This window comes from Erinaceus europaeus, chromosome 10, assembly GCF_950295315.1.
Source record: "Erinaceus europaeus chromosome 10, mEriEur2.1, whole genome shotgun sequence".
Taxonomy (NCBI): domain Eukaryota; kingdom Metazoa; phylum Chordata; class Mammalia; order Eulipotyphla; family Erinaceidae; genus Erinaceus; species Erinaceus europaeus.
The window spans coordinates 69,205,664-69,233,616 of record NC_080171.1 but is presented as its reverse complement, the minus strand read 5'-3'; the positions used below and the strand labels follow the sequence as shown (position 1 = coordinate 69,233,616).

Genomic DNA, 27,953 nt, shown 5'->3' with positions numbered 1-27,953 from the left:
GCTCCATGCACCCTTTACTATGCAGAAAAACCCAAGTTCAAGCCCTTGTCCCCACCTGCAGGGGGGAGCTCTACAAACAGTAAAGCAGTGCTATAAGTCTCCCTCTCTCTCTCTCTCTCTCTCTTTCTCTCTCTCTCTTTTTCAGACGGAGGGAGATAGAGACTGAGGGAGAGAGGGAAAGAAACCACAGCACAGAAGCTCGACCTGGGGTCATGCACATAGCTTAGCAGTACACTATCCAGGTAAGCTATTTTTGCCAGCCTTTATACTTTAATTGTTTAAAGGTATTTTAAGGGATCCTTTTTGTATTCTGTTTTTACTTGCATTCATTGTTTTCCTCTGCAGGTAGGGTTATATGTCTCTGGTCAATGACAGCACTGACCTTTGCCCTGAAAGGACAAAGATGCCCTGTGCTTGCATGAGTTTATCCAGCTACCTCCAGGACAGCAAAGGACAGGAAGCAGGTCATCTGTCCAGAGTTCTTGCCGACCTTCATTAGGGGCAAGTGTTTAATTTTCAGTGACAGAATTCTGGAAAACTTTTTAGTATGTGGATGATTGTTATCCCATAAATACACAGATCATTAGACATGTTGATGATGTGCAAGTTTGACTCTGGTGGAACCAGATCACGGTCTTGTTGAGGGTGAGTGGCCTGACACTTGTCTTAGGGGAATGTGGAAATCTACCCTTGTGACAACAACAGTCCTGTCAATCAGCATTGTCTCAATAAAGTGATAAAAGACAAAAAAGCCCCATTTGTAGGGCAGTTGAGAGGAAGAAATGAAGGTGAATCCCTTGTGCACCTCGGCATCTATCACTGTGTGCCGTAAACGGTGCTACCCTCCCTTCCCCAGGGAGCTATACCACCAGCTTGAATAAACCCATCTACTTTAAAAGTAGAAATATCAAACAAGATAAAATAACCAATACTGACAATTTCTGCAGATGCTTACCTCCATTCCTAGCAGTTTCAAAGCTTTGGGCTGTAAAAACAAATAAGACAGACCATGTTAGAGCGTTCTCAACAGAGGACAGAAAAAAATCCCACACTAACTTAAACAGGTAACAGAGCAACTCTGTCATAACACAACATTTTTCATGTCACTCGAGGAAATGATATAAGGTTATTAACCTATTTGTAGAAATTCTCAGAGAATTAAAAATTCAGTCATTTTAATTTTTTTTCTTAGTATCTTTATTTATTGGATAGAGACAGCCATAAATTGAGAGGGGAAGGAGAGAGAGAGAGAGAGACCTGTAGCCCCGCTTCACCACTTGTGAAGCCTTCTCCCTGCAGGTGGGAACCAGGGGTTTGAACCTGGGACCTAGTGCATTGTAACAAGTGTGCTCAACCAGGTGAGCCACCACCTGGCCCCTAAAAATTCAGTCATTTGGCTAAGTACAGGAGTTTAGGAAAATGGTTCCAGAGAACAGCTTGCAGGTTTAGACCTTTAGGCATCAGTATCTCCTCCGTCTTTTTAGACATCCTGCATAGCTGGCATCTCTGTGACAGGAAGCATCTGGGTGAAAGGAAAAATAGACAGTCCGGGAGCTGATTTTCAGTCCTCTGACAGACCTGACTATCTGGGGATTTTGGATTTTTTTTTTTGGTGTGGGGGGGGAGATAAAACAATGGTTATGCCAGAAAAAATTATGCCTGAGGCTCCTAAATCCAAAATTCAATCCCCAGCACTACCATAAGTCAGAGCTGAGTTGTGCACTGGTTTAAAAACATGGAGGGCTGGGCAGTGCTGCACTGGTTCTTCTTCTAGCGTTTGCCCTTCTTCCGTAGCCAGTCAACAGCATCAGGTTGAGCCTGATGTCTGCTTGTTGCTGGCTTTGAAAGTGACTGGGATCCATGTGGATTCAGTCGGCTAGGAAGGATCGTCAGTTTCCCCAATAAATGGGTACTCACGGGATGCACCACGAGAAGGTCGATCCAATGAGTCCACACATTACTATGCACAAGAACTCAAGTTCACCCCCTGGTCCCCACCTGAGGGGGAAGAAGCTTCATGAGAAGTAGGTGTCTCTCTTCCTCTCAATTTCCTTTTTTCTCTCAAGTCCTCTCTGTATTTTCAATAATTAAAAAAAAAAACTTACACACACACACACACACACACACACACACAGCTTCAGCTACATAGTGAACTGTGAGGTGCTGGCTTGATTGTGTAGATGGAACTGTGAACATTTTGTTTAGCCAACTCTGTGCTAAGGAATGACTGGCAGACACAATATAGTTGATGGGGCTAGGAAGACAGCAGGGATATGGGTGAAAATAATAATAGAGCTGGGGAAACAGCATAGTGGTGCTGTAAAAAGATTTTCATGCCAGAGGCTCCAAGCTCCCAGGTTCAATCCCTGGCACCACCATTAGCCAGAGCAGAGCAGGGCTTTGGCCTTTCTCTCTATGTCTTTCTTTTTGTATTGCTCATTCACACACACCCCCATTCCCCCCCAACACGCGTGCGCGCGCGCACGCACGCACACACACACACACACACACATATACACAAACACATTAACATAAAATAAGTACAGTATTAAAAAACCAGTAACGCTGATCTAGATGTGGACATTTGGCAGGTTTTTGGCAATGAAAGAAATGTTTATTGTTTGAAGGCAAACAACTGATAGCACTTGCTGCCCATGACACATTCCAAACTGTCTAAGCACAAGTTAGAAAAAGAGAATTTAGGGATATGTATGTCCCCCTCTCAAAAATTGTTAGTACTTTAAGACTTTTCTCATAGCAGTGGAGGTGGTGTGCGTACATTTTTTTAAAAATAAGAGATGAAATGTGCCAACATTCAGAAGGCAGTTCCATGTGTTCAGAAGGAACTGACTCAGAAATTCTCAGTGATCAGTCTGTGGTGTTGCAAGGTCCACACAAGATATGAGCTAGACCAGCGGGTGTTGCTATTGCTGTGGTGAGCATGGAGGGTGTAAGGATTCAGGCAATCAGTGTTGAGCCAGAGGCCAAAGGGGGACTAAGACACTACACTGCAGCCAACCTTCAAGAAATGGACATAACATATGCTGAGTTAGCATGGAGTATCTAAATTAAAAAAAAATTGAATTGAGAGACAATGAGAGGGAAAGGGAAACAGAGATGTAGAGAGATAGACACCAGCAGCACCGCTTCACTGCTTCCCTCTGTTGGTGGGGACCAGGGACTTGAACTCAGGTCCTTGATCATTGTAACATGTACATTGTACAGGTGTCTTACCACCTGCCCCCCCCCCCCGCATGTAGTCTCTAAGAAAGAAAAGCTCCACTTTCTGGCTAAGCTTATGAGACTACTCACTATTCAACTTTGGAGTATCTTGGTTACCTATTTGTGCGAGGTCAGACTTTTTTTCCCACTGTTCTTTGAGGCTTGTTTTCCTTTTCCATTTTGTTGCCCATGTTATTATTGTTGTTGTTGTTGCTGTTGGGTAGGACAGAGAGAAATGGAGAGAGGAGGGGAAGACAGAGAGGGGGAGAGAAAGACAGACACCTGCAGACCTGCTTCACCGCCTGTGAAGTGACTCCTCTGCAGGTGGGGAGCTGGGGGCTCGAACCTGGATCCTTACACAGGTCCTTGTGCTTTGCGCCATGTGTGCTTAACCCGCTGTGCTACCGCCCGACTCCCTTTTATTTATTTTTTCAAAGGATTTTATTTATTAATGAGAAGGATAAAAAAGTAGAGAGAAAGAACCAGACATCACTCTGGTACATTACTGCTGGGGACTGAAATCAGGAATTCATGCTCAAGAGTCCAATGCCTTATGCACTGCACCAACTCCTAGACCACTCTGTGTTGTATTTTATTAATAAATAAATAAATAAATAAATTTTTAAGTGACATAGAAAAAGCTCCTGAAGGGCTAGGTGGTGGCACACATGTTACCATGTGTAAGGACCTGAGTTTGGGATGCATTGGATCGACCTTCCCGTGGTGCATCCCGTGAGTACCCATTCATTGGGGAAACTGACCATCCTTCCTAGCCGACTGAATCCACATGGATCCCAGTCACTTTCAAAGCCAGCAACAAGCAGCTCCTGACAGCTTTCAACCTGACCTGTTGACTGGCTACGGAAGAAGGGCAAACGCTAGAAGAAGAAGAAGGACCCGAGTTCAAGTTTCCCCATCTGCAGGGGGGAAACTTCATGAGCGGTGGAGCAGGGCTGCAGGTTTTTCTCTCTAGTTCTCTCTTTATCTGTCATCCCCTCTGGATTTCTCTCTGTCTGTATCCAATAAGTCAATAAATAAATATGTAAATTCATAGTGTTGGAGGGTCCTCAATCATTCAGAAAGTCTAAACAGCTCAAGAACAAAAAATCTTGAAGCTACTGAAGACAGTAAGACAGAGTTGAATCTTGCCAGCATTCTCTGCTGGTTCAGGCTCATTCTCAGGGCCAGTCTCGGACTTGAAGCGGACACACAGCCACAGCAAGGCCAGAGAAATTGTCCACCACCCAACTCACCATCCCTGTCTCTCCTCTACTTCATGCCAGAGGGGAGAAGAGAGCTGCTCGCCAATTCTTTTGAGCCCTTCTTTGGGGTCCAGGAGGCCGAATCCACTAGTCTAACCCACTGTCCCCCCATAAGCCCGGGGGACGAGGGAGGGGGGAGACGTGCGGGGGGGGGTCCAGCCTCACCCTCTTGGGGCCAAAGAGGTTGTGGTAGAGTGTGCGGAAGCGCTTGCGCGTGTAGTTGCAGCGGTAGGCCCCGCCCATCAGGTACTCGATCACCAGGCCGATATCAATTAGGCTGATTCGGTAGTCAGGGGGCAGGTTCCCCTGGCAGCGCAGAAAGAAAGGAACAAACAAACAGATCCAAAAGACAACGTGGTTTATTATCAGTTCTTTGTCACGTGCTCTGCAAGTATTTTAGAGTAAAAAATATATATTATATATATATGATAAATTAACAAAAGAAACGTATGAATGTATTATTATGCTGGTTAATCAATTCACCTTAAAATAGATCCAACCGAAACCTGGATATTCTCGCTTGGAAAGAAGACATAAGTTAAATAAGAAGCTGCAGTAACCGTCGGGCAATTACAGAAAATCAAACTATTTATTCAAGTCTTCAGCTGGGGAGAAAAAAACACCAGTGTAGCAGAAAGAAACATAAGGCAAATACTGTCACTCCCAGCCTCCAGGAACTAGGATCCCAAATGGCCCCCGGGCCCCACTCCACTCAGGGTCTCACCCAGGTCCTCTCTCTGGCCATTTATTTCTTCACACAACTAGATGAAGACTCCTTCCAGAAGATGATGGCTATTACCCAGCTAGGTTCAGTGAGCTCTACCCAGAGCTCAGGTTTTCTTTAAAGCTTCTGTGTGCCTTAAAAAAAAATTGGCATCTTTTTTTCATAAGAAAGAGCAGTGTCCAGGGAGATGGTCATGGATGTTAGGGTGTGGCTACTGATGCATATTTTTAGCGTTTAAAGAGAAAAGGGGAGAGGGTAAGGAATAAGAGAACAATTGTTATCAATCCATTTCCACATCTTAGTGGCATATTTACTTTCTCAGGTGTTTCAAATTTTCTTTCAAAGAGAAGGGTGCCCGCCCCTCAACGAACTAGAGTTAAAGTGTATCTTTTAGCTACCTGCCACACTTAGATAAAAAAACCAGAGTTGTTATTTTTAATTAATTAATTAATCAATTCCCTTTTGTTGCCCTTGTTTTTCTTTTATTGTTGTAGTTATTATTGTTGTTGTTATTGATGCCATTGTTGTTGGATAGGACAGAGAGAAATGGAGAGAGGAGGGGAAGACAGACACCTGCAGACCTGCTTCACCGCCACAGGTGAGAGCCAGGGGCTTGAACTGGGATCTTTATGCCCGTCCTTGCGCTTTGCGCCACCTGCACTTAACCTGCTGTGCTACAACCCAACTCCCGTTATTTTTTATTTTTACAGTTTTTTGAAAATTTAATATTTATTTATTTATGCAAGGGAGAGAGAACCAGAGCATTATCCTGGTGCATATGATGCCAGGGAATGAACTCAGGATCTCGTGCTTGAGAATCGAATCCACTGCACCACCTCGGAGTTGTTTATTACTATTTTGTTTTCATTTATCTATTTTTGCCACTAGGCTTATCTCTGGGGCTCAGTGCCAGCACTACAAATCTACCGCTCCTGGCAGCCATTTTTTTCCCCATTTTCTTTCTATTGTATTTGGTAGAATAGAGTGAAATTGAAAGGGGAGGGGGAGATAGAGAGGGAGGGATGGAAGACATACACCTGCAAACCTGCTTCACTGGTGAAGCTTCCCCCCTGCAGGTGGGGAGCAGGACTTTGCACATGGTAATGTGTGCACTCAGTTGGGTACACTGTTGCCTGTCTCCCTGTTATTATTATTGTTGTTATTATTAACCTATTCCTGACTGTCTTCTGCCTCAAGTAGGGGCTCTGTAAGTTGTCAGAGGAGAATCCTTGTTCTGTGAGGCCAGGGAACTAAGGGTCTCCATGTGGGAAGAAGCTTCGAAGTCTATTTTACGTATATTCCAAGGGGCTCGTGACTTCAGGGAAGGGTTGGTTCCACTCAGGGGATTCTGAGCAGACAGATAGTGAGTTCCTGGGTGGGACTGATCTGTTGTCACTGGCTGATCTGTTTCCTGGGTGCAGGAGCGCACACTGAGTCAGCAATGGCAGGATCACTTTGTGGGAGCCTGGAGCACTGTGTCCCTCCTGCAATGCTCTCAATGAAGGACCACTTTGGGGCCTCGTGGGTGACTTGCCAGGATCCCCTGTGAGGGCCAAAATTTACTGAAGCACTGGTCTACCTAAGAGGATTTGGTGTGTGTGTGTGTGTGTGTGTGTGTGTGTGTGTGTGCATGTGTGTGAGCAGGGGGGATTTCTCTGTAGAACTGGAACATTCACAGAGTATGAAGATAAATCATTGTCAACTGGGAATTTGTTTAACTTATTTTGCTAAGCTGGGGTAGGGGGGTTGTGTCAGGTATGTTCTTATCCTTATTTGATGATGCTGTGGTCATCCAAAGGGGATTAGGGGCAGCCCACTGTATCCTACCATTAATCCTATAACTGTATACACTTAATTCTTTTTGGTGCCACTGGGTTATCACTGGGGTCCACTACCTGCATGATTATGCTGCTCCTGATAATCATTTCACCCCTCTTTCTTCTAGATAGAGGTTGAGAGACAGAAAGGGAGGAGGAGGATGAGAGAGAGATAGAGAGAAAGAGAAAGAGAGAGAAGGAGGAGAAAACACCCCCCCCCCTCAGGACCTCCTGTGTTATGGCCAGGGGCTCAAACTCAAGTCTTACCACACGGTAATGTGCACACTTTACCAGGCAAATTACTTCCTGCCCCCCTAACTTTTTCTTTCATCTTATTTATGCTTGTATTTCTACTGCCTTTTGTGTATGGTAGGCATGGAGATCACTGTTTTTTTTTTTTTTTTTTTTTTTTAGTGGGAGGTAATAAATGTGAATAGGTGAGACATGAATGTGTGAAATTAATGAATTGATATGGATGAGAGCAAGTCTCTTTTTTTTTCTCTGTGTATTTACTGTTCTGCTCGTTGTAACACAACTGTAACTCAGGTCACAGCCCCTGAGTCAGCCTGGCTGGGATAGCTTCATTCACAGTGGCAAATCTGGCTTGAAACACGTGCATCCTTCTCTCTCTGTCCTCCTGATGGATGAATAGTCATTAAAGCTCCACCCCCCCGACTTAGTTCCACCCATCAGGTTCTAACTAATCTTTTTTTAAAAATTTCTTTATTGGGGGACTAATGGTTTACAGCTGACAATAAAATACAGTAGTTTGTACATGTGTAACATTTCTCAGTTCTCCACATAACAATTCAACCCCTACTAGGTCCTCCTCTGCCATCATGTTCCGGGATCTGACCCCTCCTCCCACTTAAGTCTTTTACTTTGGTGCAACACATACACCAACTCCAGTCCAAGTTCTGCTTTGTGTTCTCCCTTCTGTTCTTATTTTTCAAATTCTGGTTCTGACTAATATTGACTTGAAGCACAGGCAGACTTGGGGTCTAATTTGAACTGGCCCAGCAAAATAAACTTTGTTTGAAGAAATACTTTGTGGCATAGGGCCCCTTCTGCTGTACACATTAGTCCATCAGAGCCCATTCAGAGGTCTTTTTTATAAGCTAAATTTCCCCTTCACAAAAGTGGCCTCTGTTCTCCCCACTGTTCTCAGAATCTCCAAATCTCCTTTGGAGATAACCTCATCCATCTAATTGAATTGCCTGGTTAAACTATCCACAAGCTATCTAGAGAGACCAATTGTGTGTAGTCCCAGTACAATGCATGATAAAAATAGAGCTTGAGGGCACTTGGGAAAGTCATTTCTAGATCATAACTTTTCACACATCACCCTATCAAATAGAAATGCTAAACGGAATTCTAAAATTTTGGCCCTATAACAAGGTTTCTCCATTACTATGGGGCAGGTTCACAGGATGCAGGCTTTGTGTTGTCACGGTGAACATGACCTTTAGGTAAGGTGATTATTGAAAAGTTGGGAGCCTTCCCGGGCCAGCCACATCCTCTTATGCATGTAGTGAAGACCTCTAGCAGAGGCCCACAGCCCTATGAAGAGGGAGTGTAGAAAATATTGGTGGTGAGTCAGTGTTTTCCTGAGATTCTGTGTGTCCTTCACAGAAGTCACAGACTTTCCCTTCAGGTCTCAGTTTTTTTGCTTTTCAAAGAGGTGGAATTCCATGGCTCAAGTATCAGATCCCAGAAAAAAAAAAACCCAAATAATAATTTATTTTTGATTCTATGGAAAAGAAATCATAACTAAATCTGTCAGCTTATACCTCGTTCTAGTGTTAGAAGATGTTTTCTAAGATTCATATGTGTATGCCAGTGAGCCTCACACCTACAGGCTTTCTTTTAAGAGACCTAATGTGTGCATATCAGTTTGATTCTATGACCATGACACCAATATTACTTGAAGTGGCAATATTTATGCCCCTTTCCTGTCACTGCTAGACTTCATCATTCCAAGGCGATTTTTTCAGAGAGAAAGACAGGCAGAGAGAAGGAGAAGGAAAGATACCACAGCACTGAAGCTTTCTCAAGTGCCCTGGGGACTGGACTCGAACCTGGGTCCTACACATAGCTAAGCAGGTGCACTATCTAGGTGAGCTATTTTTATGGCTCAGTACTGATGCTTTTGAGGTGTTTGTTTAAAGTGGGGGGTTGCCAACAAATTAATATTATAGTAAAATTCAAAATAACTAAAATTTTAAGAGGGGCAATTATTATTATTATTTTTTTTACAAATTACTATTTATAAATGTATTTCAGTTATATACTAACAAAGGAGGTGCTGAACTAATGTATTACCCTAGTGTTAAAATGAAACTGGCCCCCAAATGGAGTCATTTTTGCCAGACTCCATAAAGTCTTACTACCTAATCTTAGCAAAACTTTAGGCCAATCAATGGAGTTTCCTGGTTAGTGCTGTGAGGTAAGTTGTATAATACACTTCCCTCCTCCTCTAAAGACCCTTTTCCTTGAGGGGAGGCCACATTGCTTGCAATAATCTTTCCTTTCTTCTGCTAATCACCATGTTCAACACTTTCTGACTAAAAAATTTGTAATCTTGCTAGCTAGGATGTCAATTCATGAACCATTTTACTAAATCTATTTGTGGATGAAAGTTGTAACACTAAAATATCTATTATGAAATTTTATTATTCAAAGAGACCAGTGTAAGTTCCGATCTCAAGCCAGAGAAAGATTTTTGGGACCCTTCTGGATTCTTACCTAGCTTTGAATCAAGATCTTTGAAAGGAACTGGGCTGTATTCTGCTTTACCACCAGAGGGCGATATTCACCTAGCTAAAGCAAATAAAGTGCCCTTCCTCATGTTTTGCTGCCTGCCAAATTCTCAGCGAGGGGGAGAGGTGCTGGGTCAATGGCCTTATTAATACCTGCGACCTTCAGATGCCACAGGTGAGCAGAGAGCAGCCTCTGCCACGACCCCCACAGTGGGAACAGCGCAGTTCCTGCTTCCTGTGTGGCTTTGGACAGGTCACTTCCTTTCTCTGGACCCTAGTTTACATTCAGTAACAGGCTGTCAGTTCTTCCTTCACTCCTGCAAAGGTCCTGCTGATTTCTAAAGGTCCGATTGTTTGAGCGCCACCTTGTGGGCAGCTAAGATTTCAGTGCTCTGGGGTCATTTCGTTTACTGGATCCTGGGGCTCAGGAGCCAGGGGGTAGTAAAGGAACAGATACCCAAGGGCTTATGCTCATCACACCTGGCACCTCTGGACAAGGCACAGATAGCAGGTGATATACATCAACAAGTAATGTCCAAAAACCTTCTGGAGGAGTCTTCCTTCGTTGAGTTCTTTTCAAATGGGAAGTCAGAAACCGTCTTGGGTAAGACTCATTCTGCCTGCTGATTCTCTTACCCCTTCCCCTCCATTGGTGGTCTCTCTCTCTCTCTCTCTCTCTCTCTCTCTCTCTCCTTTCTCTCTCTCCATATATATGTATAAATAGATATATTTAAAATAATTGGTCAAGCCTTTGATAATGGTTCACTTGTTTCCCATTTCATGCTTGAGCAATGCACAGCGGACTATGTGACTCATCTAACTCAACCCACAGAATGAAACAGAGAAGCAGGGTTCTATGGCAGGTATGATCTGAAAACGCCTCTCTTTTCATGCTACAGTGATTCTTCTGAAACTCAGTTGTAATCCAGGCCATGCCCAAGGAGAATGCTCAGTTAAGTGAATATTTTTAGTCCACTTATTATATCTGTTGTTCAAAATAAACCTTTTTAGATGTTAGTTCATGCAATCACCATCAGATTTTAGCTCTTTAGAAAACTCCCCCTCCCCCCCCCCCGCCAAATCATAACAGGTATGCCAACCAAAAGTATTTCCTTCCACGTGAATAAGGTATAAAATGATGGCTGGTTGTCAGGTTTTCCAAGGGAAAGTGAGGAAGATTTATCCTGATAAAGTTTATGGAGAAAGAAGACATTCTCCAATGTTCAGTATGGCAACAGATAAGGAAATAAATATTAAAGTTTTTTTTGTATAAATTTGTGTCAGTTTAGTAGATGGGATTATGAAAATCTCCTTCCTTCATCCAAAGAATACCTGATTTTTTTTCACTCTGCAAAGTTCATGGTCTTAAATTTTAAGTTGTCATAATTTCAACATTACTTCTATATACTGTTCAAATATCTTTTGGTGGGTGGCATGATATATATATATATAGGGAGAGAGAGAGAGAGAGAGAGAGACATTCTGAAGTATTAGCATATTTCATTGAAGAAAGAACAAATTACTCCTTGAAAACATACAGAGGCATCAACTGAGCAGTTTAGCTACTAAAATGGCAAGTTAGATTTCACAGGAAAGCAGACAGACGTGGATCACTCAGGTTTAATATGAGAGCACTGGAGCAGCCAATGGATTTATGCTTCAAGAGTTCAGATCTCTGACTTACTTCCGTTTAAATTTCTGATTAAAGCTGAATAGTAACTCTTTTGTCTCATTGCTCCTGTATTGTTCCTTTGATAAAAACTTGAGATTTTGAAACTAGCTTGGGAGCAATTCTCCACCTTCAGCTGTGTTGCTTCAAAAGATACACCATCTTGGACATGTCACAGTGGTTATCTTATGATAACTCTAAGATGTACTCCCTGGATTATGTACATTTAATTTCATAGACATATTATGATGTTTAAGGTTCTTTTCCATGTCCCTAACTTATGAGCAGTGTCTAGCGGTGTCTAGCATGAGACTAATCACTGATTACATTAGTTAATATGCATGTAAAGTCCTAAAATTATAAAGCACGAACATTTGCTAATTATCAGCTTCCTGATCTGTGAAAATGACTTAAGCTGTCTAAAATTTTCTTAGCATTTTATGTTTGGTTGATTTGACTTTGTGTATCTTATTGATCTAAAGTGTTGGCCCTATGTGAGGAAGGTGTGCTAAATATTAATTTTTCTCTCATCCACTTCTTAAAAATACACAAACAATGGTCAGGATGCGGCTCACCCAGTAGAGTGCACACTTTTGCATGCCTGAAGGCCGGGGTTCAAACCTTTAGCACCACATGGGAACACCATGCATGGGGGAAGCTTCATGAGTGGTGGAGTGGTGCTGTGGTGTTTCTCCTCTCATTCAGTATCTTCTCTCTCTTTCTCTGTCTCTCTGCCTCTCTCTCTCTCCCCCCTCTACCTGAAGTTGAAGTAAAGCAAAACACAAACACAAACCCTAAAGTTCAGCTTACTTCATCCATATAACAAAATGTAGACACTCCTGACTTGCTTGTTGGTTTTCTTTTTCTTTCTCTTGCTCTCCATTGTTAGATGCTCACCCTCATTTGAGAAACAAATGACATCTTGTATCCTGCTACCTCTCCTGAGGGAAGAAACTGAACAGAGAACCCCAGGTTCTTTTCCCAGGTAAAAGGGTAAATTGCTCCTAAACCTTCTAAGTGATTTTTTATTAAAATTTTTTTCAGTAACCAAAATAGATAGTAAATAAATAATTGTTGGCTGTATTCTTGCTTCAGCATTTAAAAGAAAAACAAAACTTCCCCCTAGTGAATATTCCTTCCTCCCAAAGTCTTACCATCCTGTTCTGCGAGGCAGTGTTATTGTTTTTGTTATACATCATTAGCTAGGAAGTTAAGGAAATGATCTTTAAAGTAACTTACAATGCCTTCCCAGGCAAGGGATACTAGGCAATGTAGGGCAGATAGTGGAATTGAAGAAAAGAAAAGAAGGGCTGGGTGGTGGTGCACCTGGCTGAGCACACATATTACAATGCACAAGGACCCAGGTTCAAGTCCCCAGTCCCCACCTGCAGGGGTAAGTCTTCACGAGTGGTGAAACAGGGCTGCAGGTGTCTCTCTGTCTCTCTTCCTCTCTATCCCCCTTCCCTCTTGATTTCTGGCTGTCTCTATCAAATAAATAAATAAAGATAATAAAAAAAGAATAGAGAAGAAGAAAAAAGAAAAGAAAAGGAAATAAAAAGCACATTTTGAAGTAGAGTGAGTGCTAGAAAAAAGATAATCTAGCAGGAGGGATTTGGTTAATGACTCCCCGACCCCCACCGGAGTCTTGCTCAGCTCCGGTTTATGGTGGTCCTGGGCATTGAAACTGGGACTTTAGGGTCTCAGGCAGGAAAGTCTTGTAGCATAACCATTATGTTTTCTCCCCAGCCCTATGCAGGAGGGCTTGGGGATATTCTTACTTAGCATAATCTAACAGCTAAATTTCCCTGAGAAATGGGGCCTGGTGATGGGGTAATGGTGGTGCAGGAGAGACTTTATTTGGAACTTAACCAGAAGAGCAAAGATGTTCCTTCAGAAAGTCCTCCAGTTCCTGCAGTGACACAGACTAATTTAAAGTGAGAGAACACCCAGCTGAGTGCACAGGTTACCATGCACAAAGACCCAGGTGCAAGCCCTTTACTTTCCAGCTGCAGGTGGGGGAGGAAGTTTCACAAATGGTGAAGCAAACCTGCAGGTGTCTCTCTGTCTCTCTCTCCCCTTACCTCTCAATTTCTCTCTGTCCTATCATACAAGAAAATAATAAAAATGAACACACAAAAATGGTAGCCAGGGTTCTTAGATTTATCATGCAGGCCTGAAGCCCCAGCAATAACCCTGGTGGCAATTAAAAAAATAATAAAGTGAGGGCAACAATATCTTTTTTATTAATTTGGAGACACTCAAAGGGCTTGTTTGAGCACAAGCTGCAAATATCTTAGCAAGCAAAAGACAGGAGATATGTGATCTTTCTGTCTTCTGATCTCCTTCCTCATTTAATGTCTGGGCCGCTTGAAACCTGGATAAATGAGAGAAATCTGGGAGATTTAAAGGGAAGAGAACTGGTAGACCTATGGCCTGGATTGGGAAAGAGGGTCAGATGGCTTCCTCTGCTTAGAAAGCACCACACACCCTACTCATTCAGCTGTACAACCCTCCATTCAGGGTGTGTGGTGACGGGAGGAAGGTCCCAAAGGCCAGCAAAGGCCCAGCTGGTTTTAAAGCTCATTAGAAGGCCTTTGGTTGGCCTTTTAAAGGAAAATCTAAAAAGTGGCATCTGAGCACTTGAGTTGTTGAGTTGTTGTTAGTAATGTCCTAAGACTTGGATGTGTAGTACTCTCTCTGGTTTTATTTTATCATTTTTATCTTTATTACCATCAGGGTTATTGCTGGGGATCAGTGACGGCACTAAGAAATTCACTACTCCCAGCCACCATTATCTTTACTAGTTTTTATTTGATAGGACAGAGAGAAATTGAAAGGGGAGGGGAAGGTAGAGAGGGAGAGAGACAGAGAGACATCTGCAGACCTGCTTCACCACTCGTGAAACTTCTCCCTTGTAGGTGGGGAGCAGGTGCTCGAACCAGGTCCTTGTGCATGGCAATGTGTGTGCTTAGCTGGGTGCACCACAGCCCGGACCCCTCTCTCTGGTTTTGACTTGACTTTGTTTCTTCTCTGAGCATGTCCTTTGGGCTTCGGTGAAGAATTGCTGCAAGCTGATAGGTGGGTCCTCATGTGTGTGTGTGTGTGTGTGTGTGGTGGTAAATGCCACCAGGTATTTCATCCTTTGGAGTGAAAGATCACTTTCTGTGCTGTCATGCTCTTCAGGTTTAGATCCCACACTACCTCTGCAGGTGAATGTTTGCTGTGAAAGAACATTTCTGACTGAGCTTAAGCTCCCCTGTGTTTCAGTTATCTTGTCTATAAATGGGAACAGTATATACTGAAGACAAAGCAGTAATCATTCGGCTTCCTGGGATGGCTGTGGAACTCAGGTGTACAGAAAGCTCATCATAGGGCTGTCTGCCTGGACACCAGGAAATCTCCGATACTCACAGCTTTTTACCAGCAGCCAGGGGGCCTGAGCTCTACTGATCCATCTCCCCGGATGGCTGGGAATATAGCACTGTACTCTTTCTTCCCATCTCCTCTGCAAAACGGGACTAAGTCTGTATCATTCAAACTGGTTCCTGATTCCCTGTCTTTATCAGCTACATGACAAGGGTGATCATGTATAGGAGCAACGTCGAGGGTCTGCAGAACAGACTGCATGTGCTCTAGTCCCTGTCATTCCCTTGACTTTATCTCCTGCCAAAAGGACAGTGACTCATGGCATCAGGAGCTGGAATGTGAAGACATGTCTTAGAGAAACTAGCTTCCTGACCAGGGAGGGGCATGTGGGAAAGGACAGGTAACAGCATAAATCCACATGGTGCAGAGGGAGCCTGGAGACCCTTTCTCCAGTAACATTATGGGTAGCAAAAGCATTGAAAGCCATGGAGACTGGTGGTTGACCACAGCTGAGCCATAAGCAGATGTTGGAGTTAATAACACACACACACACACACACACACACACACGCACACACACACAGACGCTTAACACACCTACACACTCAAACCCACATACAACATGCACTCAAATACACACACATGTAAACGCATACATGAAATGCAGGAAACATGCACACACCCCACAATGCACAATGCACATACAGACACGCAGGTAACACACATACACACACACACACACACACACACACACACACACACCCTGAGGTGGGGTGGGTTCTGGCAGAGTGGGATGCAGTAGCTCACAGAGCACAAGCTGCTCTAGTCACAGCAAGCGGTCAAGATGAGGCCTCCGACCTGCAGCCGAGAGGGTTCTTACCTTTTTGACATCCCTGACCAAGTGGTACAGTGTGTTTGAGGGCCCATGTCTCTGAAACAATAAAGAAGAATCCAATGGTTTTGCTGGCCAGAGACAGAGACAAGGGGGAGGGTGGGGCTGGATGGGGGCAGGTACAGCTGGAAGAGGGGTGGTGGGTTGGCATGGACCTTGTTGTAGCTGCTCAGTTGTACCCATCTGCTCCTCCAACACACCGGCAGACACTTGGAGTTTGGTTCTTTCAGAAAAAAAGCTAGTTTGGAAGCTGTCTAGATGTCCATTGACACATGACTGGCAAAAGAAGTTATGGGGTATATACTCTATGGAACACTACTCTGCAATAAAAAAGACAGATTTGTGTCCTTTGGGACAAAAATCAATGGAACTGATGGTGATAGTGCTTAGCAACGTAAGTGAGGAGGTGAAAGACAACTACCAGTTGGTTTCACTAATGTGTGGAATCTAGAGAACATAGAAACAAGCAAACTTTCGAGAACTATGGTGGTGGTTCTCCCTGAGACACGGGAGGGTGGGGACACAGAACTCTGGTGGTGGGTGTGACGTAGAACTAGACCCTGCAATCTCATAATCTTATAATCCACTACCTCCCCCCCAAAAAAAAAAAAAAACAGTAGCATTTATACCTTTTACACAGCAGGAAACTGGCAAAAAGAAAAGATCATCAACTCCATTGACCTCTGTGGCACAGCACCATTGAATGGACTCATTTCACAACAGGGGTGACTAAATCAGCCTTGCTAGAAACAAGGGCACATTGTTAGCTGCCATTTGTTTATGAGCTATAGTGAACATTTCTTCTTCTAGCGTTTGCCCTTCTTCTGTAGCCAGTCAACAGCGTCAGGTTGAGCCTGATGTAAAGTTTCGAGACCTCCTTTGAATCTGGAGAGGTGGCAGTTGTTGACTATGTGGGTCATAGTCTGTCTGGAGCCGCAGGGGCAGTTCGGGTCGTCTCTGGCTCCCCAGCGATGGAACATAGTGGCACACCGGCCATGGGCTGTTCGATAGTGATTGAGGAGGGCCCAATCATAACGTGCTAGGTCAAAGCCGGGTTGATGCTTGCAGGGGTCTGTGATGAGGTGTTTGTGAACATGAGACTGTCAAAATCAGACACTGGCATACTTGTGCAAAGGGTCAGATATGCAGATAGTTTTGACTCCACAGTGGTCAGTAAGGTTAGTGAAGACAAGTTTCACCTCCCTTCACCAGGTTGTAGTTTTGGTGAAAACAATAGCGCTATACTTCAAAGCAACATTCAAGTACATGTCATGGCACTTAAATGTGCTCATATGAGAACTGAAAGTTTGATTTTCAGCTCCACTATAGGAAGGTTGGGGTAGGGACACAGACCTTTGGTAGTAGGAATGGTGTTAATACGCAAAAAAAAAAAAAAAAAGTTTCTGTCTTTTAGCCAAGATCTTCCTTCTACCCTGAGTCTGTGGCAACCATAATGCTGCTCTGCTTATATGAGTTCAATGCTTTTAGATTTTTCACATGCGATCATACATTTTCATTCATTCTTTGACTTACTTTTTCTTAGCATAATGCTCCAAAGTTCCATTCATATTGTTTCAACTGGTAGCGTGTTCTTTCTTTTTTATGACTCAGTAATATTCCAGTATGTATCTGTAGCTTATATTTTCATGATCCACTCACTCCCTGGATGAACACTGAGGTTATTTCAAGTTTTTTAAAATGTTGATATTTATTATTATTAAAATATTTATTTATTTATTTATTACCTTTAGTTGCCCTTGTTATTGTATTGTTGTAGTTATTATTTTATTGTTATTGATGTTGTCTTCTTGGATAGGACAGAGAGAAATGGAGAGAGGAGGGGAAGACAGAGACGGGGAGAGAAAGACACCTGCAGACCTGCTTCACCGCTTGTGAAGTGACACTCCTGCTGGTGGGGAGCGGGGGGGGGGGGCTCAAACCAGGATTCTTATGCCAGTCCTTGCGTTTTGCGTCACGTGTGCTTAACCCGCTGCATTACCGCCCGACTCCTGATATTTATTTATTATTGGATCGAGACAGAGGGAAACCGATAGGGGAAGGGGAGAGAGGGAGAAAGACAGAGAGACACCTGCAGGTCTAGAGAAAGACAGAAAGACCACTTGTGAAGCTTTCCCCCTGCAGGTGGGAGCCAGGGGCTTGAGTTCGTGTCCTTGTGCATTGTATAGTGAACGCTTTACCAAGTATGCCACCACCTTGGCTATTATGAATAATGTTGTGGTGAATATGGAAGTCTAAATATTTTTTTTCTGAGACAGAGACTTCATATTTTTCCTACATGGGAAGAATCCAGGACCTTGCTCAAGTGCAATACCATTAAGTGACTTCCTCATTCCCAAGTTGTATTCTTTCTTTTTTTTGAGGAAGAAGAAGAGAGGAAGAGAAAGGGGAGACAGTGCTGTGCCCCTTCAGTGGTGCTTCCATAGTGCTTCCATGTGGTACCAGGGTTTGAACCCAAGGCTCCACACATAGTAAATCATTTGCTCAGGAAGTGAATTAGCTCCTCACTCCAGACATAAAGTTACCACATGTTACAGTCTATTTTTCATTTCTGGAAAAGATCCTACTGCTTCACCCAGGAAGAGCATCAGTGTGCATTCCTACCAGTTAACACTACAGGGCGAGCATCAGTGTGCAAACCTGTTCTCTCTTCTTTCCATATTCTCACCAGTATTTATCTCTTCTTGATAAATTGTCTTCTTGATAACATGGTTCATGGTATGAGGTATGAGGTGATTGCATAGAGTGCTTTTGGAAATTTAATTAAAAAAAATTTAAACTGAGGTGAGGAGCACAGTGCGATATTTCTCCCAATGAAAGACATCACTCTCTCACCGTGGAGCTGTCTCATTTGATCTCGTCTCCCTGGTGTCCATAGGCTGTTGGCTATTTCTATATCTTCTTTAGAAAAATGTTTGAAAGATTTTCTGTCCACTTTTAACTGACTGTTTTAACTACAGGGCTGTATGAGTTCCTTGTATATTTTAGATAGTGATTTCTCATCAGATGATATTTTTCTCCCGTCTCATAGGCTGCTTTTTTGTTTTGTTGATTCTTTTGCTAAACTAAAAGCAAATCTTTTTTTTTAATTAGCTTTATTTGATGTAGTCCCACTGTTTATATTTTGCCTTTGCTGTTTGTGTTTTTGGTGTCTTAACTAAAAAGTCTTTGCTAAGATTGATGCCAGGAAGTCATTTCCTTATGTTTTTCTTCTAGGAATTAAATGGTTCCAAGTATTAGATTCAAGTCCTTAATCCTTTAAAAAGGTGGCAGAGAGAAATAAAGAGTCAGAGGGAGAAAGAGAGACATCATAGTACCACACCACTGCTTGTGAAGCTTCCCCCTGCACGTGTTCCCACGTGGTGACGAGGGACTCGAACCCAGGTCCTTGTGCATGGCAACGTGTTTACTCTACTGGATGAAGTATCTCTCAGCCCCATAATCCTTTCTGAGTTAATTTTTGTGAGTTGTTTCAGGTAGGGGTTCAATTTCATTTTTAAATCAATCTGTTTTGCCACTAGGATAATCTTTAGGGCTCAGTGTCTGCATAGTAATCCACTGCTTCTGGTGGGTGGTCATTTGTTTTTTTGTTTTTTTAGGTTCCCTCTCTAATAGAGCTTTTGTTGGTCACATCTGCTCATCTTCCACATTCCTAGCTGTCCTCTGGCTGGGGAAAAGCAGATCACATCTCTTGGGTGCTGCCCAAAGTTCCTCAGAGATTGGGGGAGCTTGTCACACATTACTCTCCATTTCTAGTTTGGGGTATGTGTGTGTGGGGAGGTGTCTCTCTCTTGGCATCTAACTACCTGGGGGCATAGAGTAAAGGAAGAAAAATGAAACAACTTTCTTTCTTTTTTTCCCCATGACATATTAATTTGATTGTGATTTATAAAACTATAAAATTGAGGCTGGGTGGTAGTGTACCAAGTTGAGCCTATATGTTACCAGGCTCATGAACTTAGGGATAAGCCCGTATTCCTCATCTGCAGTGGGGAAGCTTCACGAGCAGTGAGCAGGTCTGCAGGTGTCTTTCTCTAGCTCCCTCAGCTCTCTCAATTTCTCTGTGTTCTATGAAATAAAAAAGGAAGTAAAAAAGAAAAAAATAGCTGACTGGAGCAGTGGGTTCATAATGCCAGCACTGAACCCCTGTGATAAACCTGGTGACAATGATTAAAAAAAAAGAGGTTGAAGAATAACTGGGATATAATTCCACACTGTTCCCACAACCAAAGATCTACACCCCCCCACTCATCATCTATAACCACCATAGTTCTCCCAACGTCTTAGATATGCATTAACTTTTATTTTTTCCAACTTCATGTGTTCAATTCTCTACATTCTACATATGAGTGAAATCATCTGGTATTAGTCCTTTACTTCCTTCCTTTCTTCACTAAGCACAATCTCCTTGAACTCCATCCATTTTATCCCAGACGACACAACATCATCTTTTATTTTATTGCTAAATAGTAAATACTCCATGGAGGATATGCCCCATTAACTTCTTTATTCAGCCATTTGTCAAAAGGCTGAGAAGCTGTTTTCCCTTTGCTTAGTCTCAGGGATTTTCTTTTCTTTCCTTTTTTTCTTTTTAAAAAATTTCTTTATTGGGGGATTAATCGTTTACAGTCAACAGTAAAATACAGTGGTTTGCACATGCATAACATTTCCACATAACAGTGCAACCCCCACTAGGTCTTCCTCTGCCATCATGCTTCAGGATCTGAACCCTCCCCCTGCCCACCCAAAGTCTTTTATTTTAGTGCAACACACCAACTCCAGTCCAAGATTGTCTTAGAGTTTTCCCTTCTGATCTTGTTTTCCAAATTTTGTCTATGAGTGAGATCATCCCGTATTTATCCTTTTGTTTCTGAGTTATCTCACTTAACATGATTCCTTCAAGCTCCGTCCATGATGGGGTAAAGAAGGTGAATTCACCATGACCCTGACACTTCAGAGCCTCAGGAATAAGAGTCTCTTTGCATAACCATTATGCCATTTACCCCTGTTCACATTTCTCAGTTTTCCACACAACAATTCAACCCTCCTCTAGGTCCTCCTCTGCCATTATGTTCCAGGACCTGAACCCCCACCCCACCCCCACCCCAGAGTCCTTTACTTTGGTGCAATACACCAGACCCAATCCATGTTCTGCTTTGTGTTTATTACTCAACTTTTTTTTTGTTTTTGTAATTGGATTTGTTTCATTGAAGATGCCTCTAAAATTTAGATGGAAAAGAGTTCTGTCAGTATTTTCTTCTTAGTATTTGGTAGTTTATGATCTAAAATCCAAAGGGGTTTTAAATCCCCTACTATTACTGTGTTGCTGTTAATATATTAATGTAGCCCTTTCAGTAGATGCTTGATGTATTTAGATGGCCTCTCATTGGGTGCATAGATGTTAGTAATCACTAAGACCTCTTGATTGACTGATCCTCTGAGCATTAGGTAATGTCTATCTCTATCTTTTTAAATTTTACTTATTTTAAGGTCTATCATGTCAGATTGATAATAGCTGTTCCCATCCCTTTTTTTGTGGTCCATTGGCTTGTATGGTAGTTTTCCATCCTTTCACTTTGAGTCTGTTTGTCTTGTTGAGTTAGGTGGGATTCCTGCAGACAGTATATGATTGGGTTGTGTTTTCTGATCCACCTTCCTGTGTGTTTTAATAGGTGAATTCAGACCATTGACATTTTTTCATATTATAGAATGAAGATATTTTAATGCCATTACTCTAAACATTTAGAGTATTCTGATATATGGTATGTTTATGATGCTGTGATTGTTTATAAGGGGCCTTTCAGAGCTTCTTGAAGGGCAGGCTTGTTGACAGTTGATTACTTCAATTGTGTCATGTCTGAGAAGGCTTTTTTTACCTCCATCTAGTTTGAATGACAGTCTAGCAGGATATAGTAGTCTTGTTTGAAAGCCTTTCTCATTGAGAGCTTGATATATACCTTGCCATTCTCTTCTGGCCTTTAGTGTTTATTTGGAGAAATCTGCTAATCTGCTAATCTTTCCTCTGTAAGTGACTTTTTGTTTTTTCTCTTGCTGCGTTCAGGATCCTTTCTTTATCCTTATTCATTTTCATTCTAAATATGATGTGTCTTTAAGTCTGGGTTAATTCTATTTGGGACCCACTGAGCTTCTTGAACCTTTATTTCTTTTATGTTGTCTAGACGAGGGAAATTCTCATCTATTATGTCCTGTAGACTGCTTTCTTCCCCTTCTTCTCTTTCTTCCTCTGGCCAGCCAATAATGCATATATTACTTCTTTTGAAGTCATCTCATATGTCTCTGTTGTTGTTCTTAGTATCTCTTAATTTCTTTTTGAGATCTCTTCTTTCTTTCTATTTATTTTTCCTCCCTTTCTTTCTTTTTTTCTTTCTTTCTTTTCTCCCCTTTAGGGTTATCACTGGGGCTTGGTGCCTGCACTATGAATCCACTGCTCCTGGAGGCCATTTTTCCCATTTTGTTGTTTATCGTTGTTGTTATTATTACTGTTATTGCTGTCATCATTGTTGGATTGGACAGAGAGAAATGGAGAGAGGACTGAAAGACAGAGCGGGAGGGAAAGACAGACACCTGCAGACTTGCTTCACTGCTTGAAGCGACCCCACCCCCACCCTGCAGGTGGGGAGCCAGGGGTTTGAACTGGGATCCTTGTGGCAGTTTTGTGCTTTGAACCATGTGTGCTTAACCTACTGTGCTACTTCCTGGCCCTCTAGATCTGTTCTTTTTTAGTTTTCTCTAATTATCCTCAATCTTGTTAACTCTGTCTTCTGCCTTACTTATTCTATTCTCTCTCCCATCTGTTGTTTTCTGTAGCTCAGCTATTTTGTTACCCTTTTCCAATACTGTACTAGCTTGTTCAGCTAGTTGTACTCTTAGCTTAGCTATTTCAGCTGTCAGCTCTCTAGTCACCTGAGGTAGTCAGTGTTTTCTTTCAGAGTCTCATTTACTGTTTCCCCATTTCTGATGCTATTACTTTCAAAAGCTTTCCTCACTTCTGTGACTAATGCCTCAATTAGTGTTTGGATCTTGTCCTCATTCCACGTGCTTCTACTTTTGGGCTTTTGCCCTGGTTCATTTCTCCAATGTTTCTTTTTGGTTTAACCATTGTATATGGTATATAATGAGGTCCCTCTCTCAGTACTATTCAATCCACTAATCACATTTGCCTTACTTGTTTCTAAGTTAGGTACTTAAAGAGTTCACAGTTATGGAAATTAATAGTTGTTTCAATGTTGTCTTAATCCTTGAGGTGAAGCATGGTGGCTGTTAAACCTTCTGTTCTTTATCTTCTCTGTAGGCTATGGGAGCCTGTGGGCTTTTTAACTATAAGTAGATTTTTTTTTAGCTTAATTACTCACTCCTACCCTAGAGATAGAAGAGGGTGGGGAGAGATAGCACAGTGGTTATGCAAAGAGACACCCATGCCCCAAGGGTCCAAAGCCCCTGGCCCAGTAATCTTCTCTTACAGCAGCCAGAGCCGAGCTGGCACTCCTGGGCCCTGAGAGTTTCTAAACAAATCCTGTTTGTAATTCCTGGGTTCTGAGGCAATTATTCAACACATTTCCAAATTCATGGGGAACAATGTGGAAAGGCTCCCACTATACAGCCTCACTTCCAGACCACTGGGAGTGTTTGTCTTCTCCTGAGTTGCCCTATCAGGTCTCTGCCCCTGATGTCAGCACAGGGCCTCCCCGCTGCAGCTACCACCTCCAGGGACAGTAGCAATGGAGACTCACAGTTGCTTTTGGTGAGTCTTAGTGGATCCTCTCCTCTCACCAGCAGTTTATTTGTTGGTAAAACTCAGACTGGAGGTGGTGCCAGTTGCCAGTTGCTCCCGAGTAGCTATGGGCTTTAGCCCCAGGATTCTCTCCTTAGGTCCCTCTCTGTACATGAGCCACAGGTGTTTGCACTCACCCATGACTTGGTGCTTTCCTAAAGTATTCTTGTGTTCTCAGGTGATCTTCTTTGTTATTCTTAGTTGACCAGGGAAAGCAGAGAGAGGCAGCTGCTGCTACTCTGTAGCCCTGCCTCTGGAAGTTCCAGTTTCAGGGATTTTCCTGCTGTGCTGTGGGAGTTTCTGAAGTGGATTCCCGAGTCCTCCCATAGCTGTTTCTGTGGATTTTTGTGCAGGGACAGAGCTGGACTCTCCTCCTCTGCCATTTTGGTTTGTTGTTCTTACTGATAGATGGCAGAGGGGAAGCAGGAAGAATGGGTAGTGAAACTGGAAACCCAGAGCTTTCTGAAAATATGGCTTCTGCTTCTGGCAGTGAAAATGATTTCAGGTTGGGGTGGCCCCACCTAACATCTGTCATCAGCTAGGACAGGACAGTAAGCTCTATTTCACTGGTGCCGGGGGTGATGGGCAGAGAAGCTTGGTGACCAATGAGAGAAAAGATGTCTTCAGAGACAGAAGTGTCATCTCACTCCTGGCTCTTTTCTTTACTTAGGGATAGTTTCTGTTGTTATTGTTACTGGTGCTTCACTACCCCAAGTTGACTCATCTTCAGATATAGAGACAGAGAGAGAGGGAAAGAAAGACACCATAGGACAGAAGCTTACTCCAGGGATGTGGGGACAGGGCTCGAACCTGGTCATGTACATGGCAAAACAAGCACACTTATTCAGGTGAACTAACTTGCTAGAGGCCATTTTACTCTGGTATCCTGTGACCTTGTGTACACCAATCCCCTTATTGATCAGAGTTTTTGGATTGCAAAGCGGGAGAAAGCAATACCCACTCTTGATATTTCATTTGATGATAATGTCCACATATCATCTCAAAGCCCACATACTCTACTCACTGAATCCTCTAGAGAATTTATAAATATTTTTTCTTAAGATTATTCCTTGGTATCCCTAGTGAATGTATTAATAGATCACCATAAAAGCAAATTTAAAAATTGGGAGGATTTTCAAACATATTTTGTTCTATTATTGTTGGAAAAGCTCTGAGGATAACAGTATTCGATAGTTTAACCAGCCTCTTCTGATGTTTGGAGTTAAGTCAAGGCTCCTCTGCTTCTTGCCTCATACACCCTTTGAGCTTCTGCATAAATGATAAGTTCCCGAGCCTTGAGATTTTGTGTAAGAGCCTGAGAATTCTACCTTTTAGTGATTTCATAAACTTATGCCTTCAAAGCTGACAACTGAGCAGTTAGAACAAGTGGGATCCTGGAGACTGGCCATTGCTGTCTGCACAGGTCTGAGAGGTTATGAAAAATGATCCGTGCATTTTGGAGGAGTGAGAGACTTACAGGCATGTAGGGAAGGGTAGAAGTAGGTGAACCAAAAAAAAAAAAAAAGGAAGAAGAAAGAAAATGTAGAGAAAACAAACATGTGCCTTAGCTTGGTCCTACCGTATTGTACAATTCCTCTAGTCTGGAGATGGTGAGAAAACGGTGCATGCTTACTCCATTCTCTATGAGTAATTTCACAAAATCCACTCGGTCCAGAACTAGGGCATCCAGCATGGCTTGTTCCAGAGAACCTACCTGCAATTCAAGTCGCTGAGTTAGTCTGCCTGGGAATGAGGGGTGGAGTTCTCTGACATTCACCTGCACAGCCTAGAAAAAGGATCCTTTTGACATCTGATAAAGCCATAGCACATCCAAGAGCATGGTAGAAAGACTGTTCCCAGTTTTGTTCCATTTTGTGGGTCAGGCACAGTCTTTCCTATGCATTGGGGTTGGTCTTTGCTAAGAGAATTCAGATTTCTCATTTCAGATTTTTTCTCTGGGGTCAGGTGGGGGTGTACCAGGCTGACTGTACACATTACCATGCCTCAGGTTCTGGGTTCAAGCTATCCCCAAGCCCCACCCCGTGCTCTGCCTGCAGGGAAGATGCTTCATGAGTGGTGAAACAGTGCCACAGATCTCTCTCTCTCTTTTAAATTTTTATTAACTTCATTTATGGATAGAGACAGCCAGAAGTTGAGAGGGTAGAGGAAAATAGAGAGGGAGAGAGATGGAGAGACATCTGCAGCACTGCTTCCAAAGTGCTCACAAAGCTTTTCCCCTGCAGGTGGGGACTAGGGGTTTGAACCTGGGTTCTTGTGCACTGTAACATGCACACAATGAGGTGTGCAATCACACCCCCCCCCAGATCTCTCTCTGTCTCTTTCTCTATCTCTTGCTTCTCTGTCAATATCTCTGTCTACAAATGAAGAGATTTTAAAGAACTAAGTAGATACTCGATCTCTACATTGAGTAGAGTGAGGTAGAGACTAGGTCATCCATTACTACTTAACTAACTAATCTACTTCCTGGATTTGCCATGGACTGGGGTTTTCACCCAATTCCACTCATAATCATTTCCCTGTGTCCAGATCCCTTGATGTATTGTTTATCACACCAGCAATCAATTTACTGGCTCTAGGGGAAGACAAAATCTCAGGCCTTGACAGAGCTCTCTGGGGGTAGGAGAGTTAGGGGAGAAAGGGTTAAAAAATAAAGACACAGGGCAAGATAGTGACACACTTAGCTGAGTGCACAAGGATCTGGGCTCCAGCCCCAGTCCCCACATGTAGGGGAGAAGCTTCATGGGTAGTGAAACAGTGCTTCAGCTTTCTCTGTCTTTCTCTCCCTCTCTATCTCCACCTTCCCTCTTAGTTTCTGTCTTTGTCATAAAAAGCAAAAAGTAAGGGGGGGAAGGGAGGAAAAATATGGCCTCCAGGACTGGTGGATTCTTTGTGCAGGCACCAAATCCCAGCAATAACCCTGGTGTCATTAAATGTATGTATATGTATATGTATATGTATATGCATATAAAATACATAAAGACAGCATGCTGGCAGGCATTGTCTCCTCAGTGACTGCAGGCAGGCACAGAAATAGTATTGCACTATCACTGCCTCCTGGGGACACATGCAAATGTGCAATTCCAAGGCTACTTTTCCAACATTTTATTTTTGGTAGCATCCACTGAAGAAGGCTAAGAAGGGACAGTTATGTAAAGCCTGGCTCTGTCTGCTCCCTCCTGTGGTCCTGAGGGTGGGGAGGCCTTGGAACAGATGGCGCCTTCTGCAGGAGCCTGTTCCTGCCTGCCTGGTGCCGCCATGCCTGGGCTGCTGCTCGCAATCCCTGCTCACTCAAGAACAGCCAGAAGTAAGCAGCCAGGTCCGTGCCTTCTCTTGTTTTTTTTTTTTTTTAATTGTATTTATTTATTTTCCCTTTTGTTGCCCTTGTTGTCTTGTTTTTAATTAAATGAATATCAGGTCAGGGAGATAGCATGGTGGTGATGCAGAGACTCCCATGCCAGAGGCTCTGTCTGAGATTCCAGGCTCAGTCCCCAGCACTAGCATTAAGTCAGGGATGAACATGAATCTGGTAAAATAAATAAACGAAAGAGTACCGATTGTCCATATATATATGTACATATATATATATTCATACTTAGAAATAAATGGAGTGGCATCTGCGGATGCACTCTGAAAAGGTCACTGGAAAAGTTAAGGAGCGGCGTTTTACCATCTCCTCCACCAGGTGGCAGTGTTCTCCTACCCAGAGAAGGGAAGCAGGGAGCAGAGATTACTGAGTTGCGGAACCCTTTCCATTCTAAAGGAAAAGGACTTGCATGCCCGTGGCCCCTAAAGTCCCAGGTTCAACCTCCAGTACCACCTAAGCCAGAATTGAGCAGTAATTTGTTCTTTCTCTTTGTATCTCTTTCATTAAAATAAATAAAATAGTTTTTAAAATCATTAAACAGAAAGAAAAGAAAAGAAAAAATTAGAGACACTCTAAGAAACTCCTGGTGGGGGCTGGGTGGTGGCACAACTGGTTGAGTGCACAAATTACTATGTGCAAGGACCCAGGTTCAAGCCCCTGGTTTCCACCTATAGGAGGAAAGCTTTATGAGCGGTGAAGCTGTGCTGCAGGTGTCTCCCGCTCTTTAAACTTTTATTTATTCATTTATTGGATAGTGGCAGAGAGAAGCAAAGATAAGAGGGGAGATATAGAGGGAGAGAGACAGAAAGACACATGAAACACTGCTTCACCACTCATGAAGTTCTCCCCTCCTCTCCCATCCCCAGCCTCACATATGGGGACTGACGGCTTGAACCTAAGTTCCTGTGCACTGTAACACATGTGCTCAACTGAGTGTGCCACCTCCTGGTTCCACTCTCTCCCTTTCTATCTTCTCATTACCTCTCTTTTTTTTTGTGTGTGTGTCTCTATCCATAAATAAAATAATAAAAATTAAAACAATAATTAA

General features: G+C 42.9%; 1 protein-coding gene across 13 annotated transcripts in view; it reads right to left on the bottom strand.

Moving 5' to 3' along the window:
- TRPM3 (transient receptor potential cation channel subfamily M member 3) overlaps positions 1–27,953 on the bottom strand; it is a 671,125-nt gene that overhangs the window by 121,765 nt on the left and 521,407 nt on the right. For 9 of the 13 annotated variants that reach the window (XM_060199695.1, XM_060199701.1, XM_060199705.1 and 6 more), the window contains 5 exons: positions 25,100–25,234; positions 15,699–15,749; positions 4,968–5,003; positions 4,650–4,790; positions 956–985 (listed from right to left, as the gene is read on the bottom strand). In XM_060199695.1, the coding sequence (XP_060055678.1) occupies positions 956–985; positions 4,650–4,790; positions 4,968–5,003; positions 15,699–15,749; positions 25,100–25,234 (393 nt within the window). The remainder of the gene's footprint in view (positions 1–955; positions 986–4,649; positions 4,791–4,967; positions 5,004–15,698; positions 15,750–25,099; positions 25,235–27,953) is intronic. The other 4 variants (XM_060199696.1, XM_060199702.1, XM_060199704.1 and 1 more) reach the window with 1 other exon arrangement.